The sequence below is a fragment of the Perca fluviatilis genome, chromosome 20 (assembly GCF_010015445.1).
Source record: "Perca fluviatilis chromosome 20, GENO_Pfluv_1.0, whole genome shotgun sequence".
Lineage (NCBI taxonomy): Eukaryota > Metazoa > Chordata > Actinopteri > Perciformes > Percidae > Perca > Perca fluviatilis.
Window position 1 is genome coordinate 12,077,404 of NC_053131.1, and position 15,588 is coordinate 12,092,991.

A 15,588-nucleotide genomic window follows, 5' to 3' on the forward strand; every position below is an offset into this window, starting at 1 on the left:
CAATCAATATAACTTAATTTGCCAAAATGAGTAAAAGCCTATAAAATCCGTCTTTGACAGGACAGGAAATGTAGGTGGACGGCTGAGTACTCTGCCATGTTGTAAAATCATTTCACACTCTGACAGAGATATTGGCTTTGGGGTTGTTTTGAAAAGGGAACAACACAATGTAAAATTGAGAGTGATCAGGGCTTTGTCTTACCCAAGACGAGTGTTCCTTCATCTGGTGCTGGTTGCTATGGGGACCATTGGCATGGCCACGCCAGAAGCAGCTCTGGCAGAGCTGGTAGCCATGGCACTGTTGGCACCGATATCGGAAACCCATCATGCTCTCGCTCCGGCAATATGAACATTCCACCGGATGGAAGACTGAGCAGTACAAAAAACAAAAAACAAAGACATGGATTTTCTGTCAGAGCAGAGACATCTTTATTTACAGAGCTACTAACAAAAACCTCTGCAGACTTAGTTTTAAGACCGTTTGAGGCACTTGTACTTTACCTGAATACATCCATTTTATGATTATCTATCTATCTATCTATGTATCTTATTATTATTACTAATGAAAACTGGTGGAGGTGGAGCACATTAGAACTACTTTATATAAGTCATACATGTAGTGTTGGATAGTTTAATCTATAACACAGCATCATATTTTATGAATTGATCATATGTTTGTAAAATCCTAATCTGTAGTAGTAACTCCAGCTGTCAGAAAAATGTGGTTAAAAGTACAATATTTCCCTCTGTGATATAGTGGAGTTGAAGTGTGAAGTAGCATAAAAGTGAAATATTCAAGTAGCTCAAAATTGTATTTATGTACAATTTAGTAATTTAGTTGAAAAACAATATCTAGATGGGCCCCCTTGTCACTTTTCAGATGTCTATGAGTTTTTCTATCAAAGAGACATTTCTTCTTTAAACATGGTTCCATTTAAATAACTCTTCTGAGGCCCAGAGAGGTAAAAGCATGCATTATTTCACAATAATGATGTCAACTGTCAAAATGATCAAATTTAGAGAATTAAATGAGGAACTTTTATGTTAAATGTTGAAATTCCGATGATGATGTAAAGTGTGAATATAAATAACTGAGAGTCCAAATCTCACCATTTTCAACATTAGCAAGTCGGTGCATGAGCGGTAGCCACACGAGGCATTGAGGGGGAGGATCTGCCATTAACACATCCAAAAACGTGTTCAGCATAATCTTCTTCTAGATACAAACACACACACAAACGTTGTTAAACAAGACATGTACAATATTAGAGATTTAAAAGAAGATCGAGAAGAATGAGAATATATATATCCTTCTCCTACCTGCTGAGGGAAGCACGTCCGCACCGAATGCTCCGTGTAGCCAAAAGAAGGACCCTCGAACACGGCTGTGGGGAGTTTCAGCACCTCCCGAAGAAACTGATCGAACTTTGCAAACATCATGATTCCACTTGAGTCAGATATCTGTGAGAAAATATCTGAGAGACAGCAAATGTCAGATTTAATATTCCTGGCAAAAAATAAAGTGCACTTTTGACATGTCTGTGAATGTATATTATTGATCCACAGCCTGTTTTCTCAAAAGAGAGTCAAAATATGCACAGCGAATTCATTCTGCATACATGTTCCAACGGTGACAAAATTTGCCTACCAACACAATTTGCCTACAACTACAAAAGCAAAAATGTAAAACGTCAAGTTGTGGATTTACGTAGGAGGTTTGTGCTCGATTATTGCTTGGCCAATGTTGTGCCAAACAAGGCTAACCTGAAAAAAGAAAATAACTACCTTTCCAAAAACGTCAAACAATATCGGGCGCCTGGATAGCTCAGTTGGTAGAGCAGGCACCCATATATAGAGGTTTACTCCTCGATGCAGCGGGCCGGGTTCATTCCTATCAAAATAAAGGCTGAAAATGCCCAAAAAAATAATCTTAAAAAAAAAAAAAACTGCACAAAGATGATAACATGATATTGTTATAATGCCATAATGCTGCCGTCTAAAAATTAATCTTTCCCACAAAGACTTTAATCTTCAGGGTGCAGGTATCAGATGCTGTAGGGAGGAGCAAAAAGGATACTCATCTCTTTCATACCAAAGACTCTATTGAACAGTGTGCTCTGAAGCCTGACTTCAGAGTTGACTCAGTTGTGTTTTCAAAGAGGATTCATTCTACGTGTCTGTTTCTGGTTTTAACATAGTACTCAGACTTGTCAAAGACAAATTCCCTTTGAAACACTACAGGTTTCCTTTTCTTTCATTCATTCATTCAATCTACTTTTCTTCAATAAGTGTCATCAGGGCTTTTAATGCTGTTTCTTCAGGTGAGGTTTTTCTTAAACAGCGGACGTTTTAATTAGAAACAGATCTTCAATTGCTCTTTCACAATAATGTTACCTTGTGTTTTTATGAAATGAAGATATGTAATAGTATCATTATATTAGTGGCATCCATTTGAGGCATAATGTATTGGAAAATAGTATTTGTTTTTAGAGTTTAGTCTTAGATATAACTTAAGATTTCAATATGTACCTGTCGCTGGCTGAATGTCAAACAAAGTGAAGCCCTAAAGCAAATTAATTCTGCATATGCATGTTCCAACAGTGCCCCTGTGTGTTTGATTTGAGCAACTACATGAAGGTAGCCATGACATCAGATTTCAGAAAATCAAGCCAATTCAAAAATGCCGCTCATTCACATATATATGTTCTCACATGGTATATGTAGGGTGCTTAGAAATGTACTTACAGCGTAGTTTGTCCACAATTTTCCCTCCACACATTGTTGACAGCATGGATTTCATTGAGAAAACAGTCAGCTTCCCATGGCTTTCACTGCAAGTAGAAAGAAAGGTGAGAAGTTACATTCATAAGCAGTAAAATGCACATTTGTTAAATTCTATACACGCATCAGCCTTTCTTGGGGCGGTATCTTACTACTTGCTTTGTATTTTTTGTATTAAGGCAGAGGTCTTGAACAGGGGGTCCGCGGCCCCTAGGGGGTCCTCAGAGTCACTGCACGGGAGCCGCCAAATTATTGTTTATTACTTTTTTGAATGTGTTTTTCCCAAAAGATTAAAATATATCTGAAAATATACATTAACATAAATCCAACATATTGTTAGAAAAAGATTTGTAAAAAAACAACAACCTCAACAACAGTGATGATAGGCTTATTGACCTATAGGTAAAATAGCCACTACAGTATAGCCATCCACAGATACAGTTAAGCTTAATGTGCCTTCCACATGTATGTTTGACATGAAAACATGAAATATGAATGTGTAAATAATAATTTTTTTAAATAGCTTATTAATGTAGGGCACCATAAAAAGATATGCATTTATGCTTTAGGCCACCCTACACGCTATTGTAGGCCCAGTTTATTTTGCAACAATTTTATACAATATATGTGGTAGGGGTTCCCTGTTCGTCGCTCTTTCGGGTTAGGGGTACTTGGCCTAAAAAATGTTGAAGGCCCCTCCCCTAAGGAACAGAGGCCGTCTGGTATGGCCAGTAGAGTTTGGTGCTAATGTCAGAGAACTCTTCTCTACTTGTGTTACAGATCATATATGGCACGAGCACTATGCCACCAAAACTCCATAATACTATTTCTTAGCTGCTGCTCGTCCCTGTGTGTGTGTGCGTGTGTGTGTGTGTGTGTGTGTGTGTGTGTGTGTGTGTCTAACAAGCATAGTGTGTGCGCGCATTTTACTAATGCGCTGTTAAAATAACACTGAAATGCTGTTTTATTGACTTTAGACCAGGTTTTTGTTGGTCAATGGCGCAATCACTTTCCACTGCCTCAAGATAACAATACACCAATAATGCACCTGAACACACCTCCCTGAAAGACCTTTAATTTGCTATTTAAACAACATGGGGGCACTGGACGTGAAATTGACAACAACGTCGGTCTTAAAATAGCAAAGACACTTGCTTTGCACTGCGCAACGCCACGCCGGGTGCAAGATAGGGCCCTATGTGATTTAGGATATAATGTTATCCCACAATTCTCACTTCAGATGAAGTTCCATACAGTAGGCTCGCTTTGATAAAAGATAATATAATGTTTGCACAGAAAATTTTTAATGTTGCAATGAAAGGTTAAATGAATATTATTCTATTCATTATTATTATTATTATTATTATTATAAGTCTTCATTTAACCCGTGAATTCTGCTGAGAGTATTTGAAGAGGAGAAAACCTAAAGAAAAATTGACCCCATTAAAAACACATTACACAACAGTGCATATGCCGAACTACATTTGAAACATATCAGTGCACTTTTGAAGTTCATCAATTACTGTGTAAAATGTCAAAACTCACGAGCTAAGCCTTAAATGACAGATTAACATGGTATAGTCAGGTCATTATGAGGCTGCCTCAAGACCCCTTCAAATCTTTTCAACTTGCCAAGAGAGACCAGCTCTTTCATTTCAGATTCATTTAGCTCTGGCTTCCGATCAGAGGTAACAGAGTACATGAAAGCTCTTCTGCCTAATTCAGTTTGGACCTCAGGGACAGATAGCAAAACTGCTTCCTGTGATCACAAACAGTCATTTCCACAAAGTTTTTCAGAGATACGGCAGCATGAATAATAACGGAGCAGGACCAGAGTGGCCTTACAGATAAAAGTAAACCAATTGAATAGACGCGGCAAGCAGCCAATCAATTTGAGCACACAAGGTACAATAATGAGAAAGAACTTAACAGTCAATAACAAACCTCTGTGCTCCAGGATGCCTGCTTTGAGCACAGAGCAGACAGAGGGAGGAGGGATAAAGAGTAAAACATCACCAGGAATACTTCAGCTGATCGGGACTTTTTTTACACATCTGCTGTGTGACAGAGAAAGAAGGCAGATTTGCATTTGTTCTAACATTTGTCAGCTTATTGGCATGATTTCTGAGGCCTAAAACCTGTCTGGATGGATGGTTTGTACAATGAAGTCAGGGCCAGAGCTACCATTGAGAAGACTAAAGTCATGTGGTGTGTAATTGTTCTGGGAATTTAGGGGAGTTTACCTTTTACAGTTACAAACTTACACAAGGATTCAGCATTTTTTTCACCAGAATTTAAATCCTGGCAGTGTGGAGAGGGCTTTCAAACTGCAATTAGGCAACACTATATGATAGGTCCGTAATTTACTATGTTCTAAAGTTTCCTGGAAAAACATAACTATGTAATTTGGTATTAATTATGGGAAAATGAGAATGTTCTTTGTTTTTTATTCAGAGTAGGGCTACGTATTAATCATTCAATTCATAAAGTCATTCATAAAAAGTGAATGCCCACAATGGAGTATAAAGTGATGTCTTAAGATGTCTTGTTTTGTCTGATCAAACCCAAAAATAGCAGAGCAGTAAATCTTTACACTTAAGAAGCAAGAACCATTGATTTTCTCTAACATTTTTGTTTGGAAAATGACTTAAAAAAAGAAAAAGCACACAAACCCCTAAAAAAGAAAAATAACTTCATTAATTTGACAACACATGCGCAGCATTCAGCAAATGCACTGCAAATACACACAACACAACCAAATACATAAACGTGATGCAAATACACACAACACAACCAAATACATAAACGTGATGCAAATACACACAACACAACCAAATACATAAACGTGATGCAAATACACACAACACAACCAAATACATAAACGCACTGCAAATACACACAACACAACCAAATACATAAACGCACTGCAAATACACACAACACAACCAAATACATAAACGTGATGCAAATACACACAACACAACCAAATACATAAACGTGATGCAAATACACACAACACAACCAAATACATAAACGTGATGCAAATACACACAACACAACCAAATACATAAACGCACTGCAAATACACACAACACAACCAAATACATAAACGCACTGCAAATACACACAACACAACCAAATACATAAACGCACTGCAAATACACAACACAACCAAATACATAAACACGACTGCAAATACACACAACACAACCAAATACATAAACGTGATGAAAATACACACAACACAACCAAATACATAAACGTGATGCAAATACACACAACACAACCAAATACATAAACGGCACTGCAAATCACACAACACAACCAAATACATAAACGCACTGCAAATACACACAACACAACCAAATACATAAACGTGATGAAAATACACACAACATAACCAAATACATAAACGTGATGCAAATACACACAACACAACCAAATACATAAACGCACTGCAAATACACACAACACAACCAAATACATAAACGTGATGAAAATACACACAACACATCCAAATACATAAACGCGATGCAAATAAAAAACGATGCAATACCCCACTCTAATAAAAAGGCAGAGTGCTCTCTCCCCGTGGGGTCAAAAATCCAGCTGCTCGCTCTAGAGGCCTGGAGAACTTCCGTTGTTGCATCGTTTTTTATTCGCAGCGCATTTGTGTATTTGGTTGTGTTGTGTGTATTTGCATCACGTTTATGTATTTGGTTGTGTTGTGTGTATTTGCAGTGCATTTGCTGAATGCTGCGCATGTGTTGTCAAATTAATGAAGTTATTTTTCTTTTTGCATCGCTTCTTTTTTAGGGGTTTGTGTGCTTTTCTTTTTGCATCGTTTTTTATTTGCATCGCGTTTATGTATATGGTTGTGTGTATTTGCAGCGCGTTTGCTGAATGCTGCACGTGTTGTCAAATTAATGAAGTTATGTTCTTAATTTGCTTGTGTTTTGTCTATTTGCGTGTGTTTTCTGAAGTTGCAGGGCGTTTGGCCCTGTCGGCCACAGTATATTCATCATCACATGATTATGTAAAAACTAAAGCGAGACGTTGTAACTTTTCTGAACTGCAACCACTATGGCCTAAAGAGAGTCCAAGTTAGGAATCTCTTTACCAAGTTAGGCTTTGGTGGCAAAACAACTCAGTGTACTGACTTGAGCATAGGTGTGTGTTTTACCTGGGGGGTCAAGACTCCCACAAGGGTTTGCAAGATTAGTCAGATATATATACAGTGTTGGGAAAGTTCACTTTCTACATGAACTAGTTCAAAGTTCAGTTCACAAATTTTAAAATGAACTAGTTCAGTTCATACTTCAAAATTTTGAACTAAGTTCACAGTTCCAAAAATGAACTAGTTCATAGTTCTTTTTTCCCATATGTTGCTTCAGTTCAACGTGCCGTTTCAGGTTTGCTGTGGATGTGACTGAAGTGCGGATTTTCTTTTTGAAAGCCGGCGGGCAAAGTTTGCACAGAACTGTAAGATTTTTCCCATCCTCCCCGACCTTGTCATAAAACTCGTTTAAATGATCATATGAAGCCTCCTTGCTGCTTTGTCGCCTCCATGCTGCTTTTTGTTTTGATGACGCATGCGGCGGTGCGATACTGGTGGCTGGTGTTGCCAGATTGGGTGTTTTTTCCGCTACATATTAAAGTCTGTTTACGGTGTGTTTTAGCCGGGTTTTCGCCTGGAAGGCTCTATAGAAATCTGGCACCCTATTGAACGAAGTTAAACTGACAGCGTGCTGTTCACAGACACCAGAATGAACGAGTTCACAGTAACATTCATCAGGCAGTAATACAGTACGTTCGGTTCACGTTCGCCCAAAATACACTGTAAAAACGAAAATGTTGTGAAAACTCAAAATTTCAAGGCAACTTACTGCACTAGATTTTTGAGTTTTGAGGCCAACTCAAACTCCTACGTTTTGAAAATAGTTCAGCCAACTAATAATGTTTTGTTCAAATAATTAACTTTCATATGCTGTGCCAACTAATAATGTTTTGTTTAAATAATTAACTTTCATATGCTGTGCCAACTAATAATGTTTTGTTTAAATAATTTATCTTTCATAGATATAAAAACTTAAAATCTTAAGTTTCACATACTAAATAATTCAAAAAACAGTCATGTCAACTAATTATCTTTTGTTCAGATAATTAACTTTTGTGTGTAAAAACTAAGATTTGACTTCTAAAAAAGCCCCCGTGCAAAATAGGGGCCCATCTAAAGCTGCTGATCTTGCATCAATTGACATAAAAGGGCCACTAGTGAAGTGACGCACCGCAGAATACTGGCTGAAGGAAGCCTATTACTGCTCAAAGTCTAACACTGCAAAACTCCAGCTCTTCTTATCAAACGTAACAGTCACTTACCTCATGGTTACAAATGTAAACCAGCACAAAAATGACAATTACCAGGCAACAAAACATTACATTCTAAGCAGACACGCGTTATAAACGGAATTCATAAAGTTACATTTGTATTTTCGAACAAACTGCAAACTTTTCAGCAAAGTTTGACACAACCATTTACTGCCTTGCATCATGGGAATTGACCAGCCAATGAACCACCTGACTGCAGTACGCAAATCGGAGTTCAAGGCATAGAGCAGGCCGAAAAGGTAGGCAACTGAAAACCCCTGCAGAACTGCCCAGGAAACCCTGTTTTAGCGTGGAGCATGAAAAGAGTAATTGACCTGGCCTCAATTTGAGTCTAACTACAATTTCAAAGTGGCGCCACCATACATTTTGAAGTGAGACCAACTTATCACAATAAACTTAATACAGTGAGTTGAAGTAACTACTTTAACAAAGTTTATAATGCAATTATGTGTTTTTTGTTCTGTTTAATTGAAAATCAAAGTAAGATGAGCAATTTCAAGTTGTCGTTTTTACAGTGTATGAACGAGTTCATGAACCATCGTTCAATGAACGCATTCAGGCACAACACTGTATATATATATATATATACTGTATATTCTGCTAAACAAAATTCTTTTCTTTCCGTTTTGCTTTTAATTTTAGTTTTTTTCCTGTGAAGTATTAGAAATGTTATCTCTTTAGGCCTCTACATATTATTTTAAACTAGTCACAATTGGCAGACATATACAACCAGCAACAAAGGCTCCCAAATAGACACACCTTCATTAGAAAACCCCTGCTCTACAGTTGTTAACATCCAACCCTTGCTTTGATGTGGCTTCTGCATCAACGCTACCACAACAACAGAAAAAGGGATTCCAATTATCACTAGGATTGGGCATCAGGAACCAGTTCCAACGTGGAATCGTTTAAAAAAATTACGATTCCAATGGAGTGGTTTGTTTATTGGAATTGTTTTGGTTTAGAATCCAATCATCGGTTCCAAATTTAACACAAGTAACTAATTAAGTTTTGGTTTCCATAGCGACCCGTACTTCCAGGCGCTTGTTGTTATGCAGCCATGGAACACAGTAAGCAGTGCCCTAAAGTGTGGCTTATTTTACATTGAAAAAGCCCAGTAAAAACATATATCATCATTGAATAAAACATTTGTTTTCCCTTTTATCTGTGAAATAAGCATGTGGCCCATTTCTACTCCACCCCTTAAAAGTCCCATGGCATGAGCATTTCCCTTTATGAGGTTTTTTAACATTAATATGAGTTCCCCCAGCCTGCCTATGGCCCCACCCTAGAAATGGCGATAGGTTTATCTGGGTATCCTGCTCTGCCTTTGAGAAAATGAAAGCTCAGATGGGCTGATCTGGAATCTTCTCCTTATGAGGTCATAAGGAGCAAGGTTACCTCCCCTTTCTCTGCTTTGCCCGCCCAGAGAACTTGGCCCACCCATGAGAGAGAGACATCATGGCTTTCAAACGAGCAAAGTGGCAGTTGGTCAAGGCCACACCCCCACCCTCCACCTTGCCCCCCCTTCTCTCCTCCTCAATAGGTACAGACACAGAAATGGCACATCCTAAGGAAAGCTCATTGTGGGACTGGCTCTAGTGGCTGTAATTCTGCACCAAGGTTGAATTTCAGTAAAGAGACTACAGATACAGTATTAGGGGACCACTAAGGTCTATATAAAAGCATCCAAAGAGCACCATGTCATGGGACCTTTAAAGAATCGGAATCGAGAATCGATAAGAACCAGAATCGAAAGGAAGAATCGGAATTGGAATCAGAATTGTTCAAATCTAAATTATGCCCATGTAGCACTCCCCTGCCCTGAACGCCTGCCCCATACCTGTCATAGGTGGCCACCATGAAGTTGAGCAGCAGCCCGATGGACTGCTCCACATTGATCTGGTGGGTAGTGGGCAGCCGCTTGTTGAGCTGGTAGTAGATGGAAGACAATATAGTCTCCAGCCGCGACACATTGATCTCAGCGTTGTGGTCCAACGTGTTGAGCCCGTTGTCACGAAAGGCTTCAATCATGTTCCAGACATCCACCAGATGAACTGTGTGGGGGGGGAACAGACAGACTGTGATCAGACTGTGACTGTATCTGTGTCCGTGTTGGAACAAACATTTCTATTGGTTGCACAGTGTCACAGGAAAAATCTTCATGCTCTTACGGTTGCATCTCTTCTGCACAAACCGCAGTTTGCAGGCCGTCCTGTAAGTCGACAGTCTGATTACATCGAAGTTTTGAGCTCCTGCAAAACAAAAGCATAAAGACAAAACAAATCGGCTCTTAGATTAACGCTATGTCTGTCCAGTTATGAAATAAAACTAAATCATTACCAAACACAATCGGGCTTACAGAAGCTACATTTAAACACTATCACTGTCTTTGTGTGGGAGGAATTATACTTTATGTGTGAGGGACCACATATCTACGAGCCAGTCAGAGAATTTCATGAGCCGCTGCTGACTGTAAATAGTGAAAAGAGATTTCTCTCAGTCGACTCCACTCACTCATTTCCATGAAGAGCTGTCTCTTCTCCACCATGGCCTTGCCTCGTTTACTGCCTTCCTCGATCATTCTGTGGCACATCAAACAGCAGAGCGTGCAATGCTTACTGTCGGCAGCATGTTAATAACACAGCAAGTGAAGATGATTAGTGCAATTGAATTGCAATTGAAGAAAATGTTATAGACTATGACTTACTATATTTGTTATATATATGACCTAACATAAATGATTACCTGAAGCTCATGAATTACCATCTTTTAAATATAGAAGATCTGGTTATTATTCGGTTATGTGGTCAGTTAGAATGCACATGTAACATCCTGAACGCTGGTATATCAGAAGGACACAATATGTTTTTTCATCTTTATTCTTCACCCTGTACATCAAGGACTGTCTTAGTCATCACTCCAGCTATTCACTTCACTGTAAATACATAGATGATATGGCTTTGGTTGGCTATTTAAGAGATGATGTAACCGGTTACGTTAGGGATGAAAGTAACAGATTTTTTTTTTGAGAAAGTTTCATTGCTTTGAAAGACTCTGAAAGGCTAGCCTGATTATGACACTGAACTGTCAATTTGTTTTACTTAATTAACTATTTGAATCGCTCAAAGAATATTAGAGATATTGAAACCGAGCTATAGCCAGCAGCCGATTAGCTTAGCTTAGCATAAAGACTGGAAACGGGGAAACGGCTAGCCTCGCTCAGTTCAACGGTAACAAAATCTGCCTTTCCAAAAAATGTCAAACAATATCTCTGAAGTGTGTTGACAAAATGTATTTAGCGTTAAAATCAACTGACTGAATCAACTGAATCAAGACTTTAATCTTCAGGGTGCAGGTATCAGATGCTGTAGGGAGGAGCAAAAAGGATACTCATCTCTTTTATACAGTTTAAACTTTAATTTATTTTGCTCTGACGCCTGACTTCAGAGTTGACTCAGTTGTGTTTTCAAAGAGGATTCATTCTACGTGTCTGTTTCTGGTTTTAACATAGTACTCAGACTTGTCAAAGACAAATTCCCTTTGAAACACTACAGGTTTCCTTTTCATTCATTCATTCAATCTACTTTTCTTCAATAAGTGTCATCAGGGCTTTTAATGCTGTTTCTTCAGGTGAGGTTTTTCTTTCACAATAATGTTACCTTGTGTTCTTATGAAATGAAGATATTTAATAGTATCATTATATTAGTGGCATCCATTTGAGGCATAATGTATTGGAAAATAGTATTTGTTTTTAGACTTTAGTCTTAGATATAACTTAAGATTTCAATATTTACCTGTCGCTGGCTGAATGTCAAACAAGTGAAGCCCTAATCATCGACCCTGTGAAGAAAAGCCATAATGGAAGAGTTAGTGAGGGTGTCTTTCGACCTGATGTCAACATTACTACTCGGGATAAGCTATTCCTCGCTGACTAAATGTAGTTGACTTTTGAATAAGTAATTAACACCTCCCCTCTCTCTCCCTCCTTCAAGGACTTCATTAGCTCTCAATTTGTGCTTTTGTTTCCCCTCTCTATCTCTCTATCTTCCTGTAGAGATATTGGTGAGCTGGCTGGGGAGCACTCCAGCGCCTGCGGTCTGTGCAAATGATAATTCTCCATGACATCCCGCTCAGCAATGACTGCATCCTGTGGGCTAATGACACCGACTGAGAGCCGCAAAGGAAGCACTTAATGATGACGGACACGGAGCACATTACAGCTGGCCAATGAGTGAGAATCGCTGGGTTTGCCCCGGACAGCCTCGGACCAAGTGCCCCAAACATGCCTAGATCACATGCATGTTCACAGGGTGCGTTCGCTGACTGCAGAGCTAGAGCAAAGAAGCCAAGGTTCTGCAACCCTCAGGAAGTCTACTGACAGGCAGGAGTTCTCCATTTTTTTGTTGTTGCATTGTTTGTTTTAGAGACGGTCTTCTTCTCACAGTGATCTCTACTCATATGACAGGGCCTGTTTCCAGTCACTAACGTGCCACTCTGGCTGGTGTTGAGTGGTTCTTATGGCTGGTTACAGGCACCAGCAAGGGTCTTTGAAAGGACCCCGGCGTCCACTGAAATGCAGTCATATTCAGTATTATGTTATTATTATCAGGGTTACAACAAACAATTATTTTAGTGATTAAGTAGCTGATGTTCTGCATCAGCTAATGGGGATCCTAATAAAATTAAAAAATCTAAAGTATGAAATGTCAAAAAAAAAAGCCCATAGTTGCAACAATTAGACAGACAGACAGACAGACCGAGAGACACTTTATATAATCATTTTGGTAATTTTTTTAGCAGAAATGGCAAACATTTGCTAGTTGCAGCTATACAAATGTAATTGAATGCTTTTCTGCCTCGTATATGATAGTAAATTGAATATTTTGGGGTTTTGGAGTGTTGTTCAGACAAAACAAGACGTCGCCTTGTGCGCTAGGAAGTTACAACGGCATTGTTCACTACTTTCTGACATTTTATGGACAAAACAATTCATTGATTAATCGACAAAATAATCTGAAGATGAATCGATAGTGATAGTAGACGTTAGTTGCAGTCATACCCATCAAGGTGACACCGTTAAGTGTTATGTTTTTCTGACAACAATCCAAAAATATTCAATTAAATATTAAGAAAGAGTAAAACAGAAAACCCTTACTTTTGAGAAGCTGAAACCGGAAAATGTTTGCTTGAAAAATGACTGAAATGATTAATCGCTTACTAAAATAGTTGCCAAATTAATTTTGTTGTTGTGCCACTGATCAATTAATTGACTGATATGGCTGCATCCTAAGACAGCAACAAACCACTTTGTGCTAAATTTAAACAGCAATTGACTGCTCATGAAATCATGACAATAACTCAGTCAGGGTTAAGGGTTCACTTTGGCAATGATGGCACTTGAAAACACTTAATCATTAATAATTCCATATTAAATGGTGTCCTAAATGGGGAAACGTACTGTATTTTCAGGGATAATATGTCAGAGGAGCGCTGCTGTACTTTGGAGGAAAGGGAAGAAAACATTTGCGATGCAGTGGGAGACCCAACAGACACATGTCAGCAAAATAACAATGGTTCATTGTAAATATTCCGCCTATGAAGTAACTGCAGAAATTCATGAGTAGGCAACTCAGGCCTTGCATTGGCAGGCAATGTTTGGAAAAATGTGAGCAGTGCATGACAGCAAATGAATGAGTTTAATGCAGTAGTTGATCACTCCATGGCAGATAAGGAAACACAGAAGTTACTAATAATTCATGAACAAAATGAATTCACAGACCAGAGCACATTGAAAGGCACAGATCAGACTCAGTGTGATACTGATAAAGGGTTGAATTCATGGGATTTATAGTCAATTGCATTCACTAATTTGCACATAAATAATCATAAAGCCATAATAATTACGATATCAGCCTTTTGTGATACAGTAAGACTGTGTGGTTATGATTATAAGCCCGTAAAGGTGCATTTTTTACTGTAACCGCACCTTCATCTTTGAGGTAATGACAACATCCTTTTGACGCGAGTCAACATAAGGACCCGGTTACTGCAGTGCCTCTCTTCCGCTGATATCATCCACTTCTCGCTTTCTAAAGCCTCATTTCTCACAGTAAGCAGTCCTGCAACACTTAAAATTCACGTCTGAAGCGACGGCAGAACACAAAACGCAGCCATATTGCTGATTTAACTTCCTATTTACCTTATTTCCGCAATGGGAATGGTGTGTCGTGATGCCCATAAAACATTTCTGGATAAGAAAGAATGGCAATCCTGCATCTTTTCAGTTCGCACTGGTGTCTCGACAGCCGAATAAGAGGCATTAGCAGGGAGCTGGCCTTTACCGGAGGAGAATCACGCAGGTTGCGTTTAGAGCATCACCATCATCACCATCATCGGCAGCAGCAGCAGCAGCAGCCAGCATCAGATGGGGAGGACAAGTGGTCCAGGGTGAATAAGAGGATATATCTCCTCCGTGATTCACAGCCGCACTCTCACCTTTGATGAATCCACGCGTGTCCGCCGACGTTACAGCTGTCCGAGCGATGAGGAGCTGCTCGGCCGATCCATAATCATATTTCAACCTCCTATCCCGTTTCATTCGACTTCAGTCTTGGGAACTGCGGCTGTAGCCGCACACCGATGTGTACAGGCGCCCCCGCTCCGCTCGGCATCAGCAGCGACCCAGCGGCAGAGGACCGCAGAGCGCGAGCAGCCACTGAGATGCCATGCGCGACCACCTACTATAGCCTACTTTACGCATGTGCGCACGCACGCAGGTTAAAGGCGCACTACTACTAGCCTATTGCTACTTGTACTCTGAATTATGATCCTCAGCATAATAGAGTGGAGATAAAACAAAACAAAAATACAGATTAAATGGAATTTAAAGGGATATTCCAGTGATTTTGTAATACACTTTACTAAAGTCGGGGGATTCAAAAGAGGCAGAGTTCTAAAAGAATGGACAAAATCAAAGCAGTAGAGCTAGCCTGACTTTATAAGTCAAGCTCCAAAAAAACACTGGCTCCGACATTTCCCGTAATGCAGATCACTAGCATCTGTGTGGGACTTTTTCCCGTTAGCAGTTTTAACCCTTGTGTTGTCCTTCGGGTCCCAGTGACCCGAAGGACAACACAAGGATTATGTACTTCCCTTTACTTTGTTGAGAATTGCTCTCTAAACCCTGCTGTTTCTTGTAAAGTAAGTAAGTAAAGTTTATTTCTAGAACACATTTAAACACAGTTTAAGCTGACCAAAATGCTGTACAAACAAGAACTAAGGTGCTGTATTAACCCTCGTTTAGAGAGCAATTCTCAACAAAGTAAACACAAGGGTTAAGCTCAGTGATTGGATGTTTCTTGCCAAAAATGCACCTTGTGAGTTATTACATTTGCCCCAAAGTTTTTATGTAGGCTT

The 15,588-nt window shown here is 39.2% G+C and overlaps 1 protein-coding gene across 6 annotated transcripts in view; it reads right to left on the minus strand.

The window, feature by feature from the left end:
- Positions 1-14,912, minus strand: part of dtnbb (dystrobrevin, beta b) — a 38,759-nt gene extending 23,847 nt beyond the window's left edge. For 3 of the 6 annotated variants that reach the window (XM_039785338.1, XM_039785337.1, XM_039785333.1), the window contains exons 1-9: positions 14,668-14,911; positions 11,967-12,012; positions 10,687-10,754; positions 10,344-10,424; positions 10,013-10,226; positions 2,746-2,831; positions 1,321-1,475; positions 1,111-1,216; positions 203-369 (exon numbers count right to left, since the gene is read on the minus strand). In XM_039785338.1, coding sequence (XP_039641272.1) covers positions 203-369; positions 1,111-1,216; positions 1,321-1,475; positions 2,746-2,831; positions 10,013-10,226; positions 10,344-10,424; positions 10,687-10,753 — 876 coding nt within the window. In that variant the 5' untranslated portion in view covers position 10,754; positions 11,967-12,012; positions 14,668-14,911. The other 3 variants (XM_039785336.1, XM_039785335.1, XM_039785334.1) reach the window with 3 other exon arrangements.
- Positions 14,913-15,588: the final 676 nt, after the last annotated feature.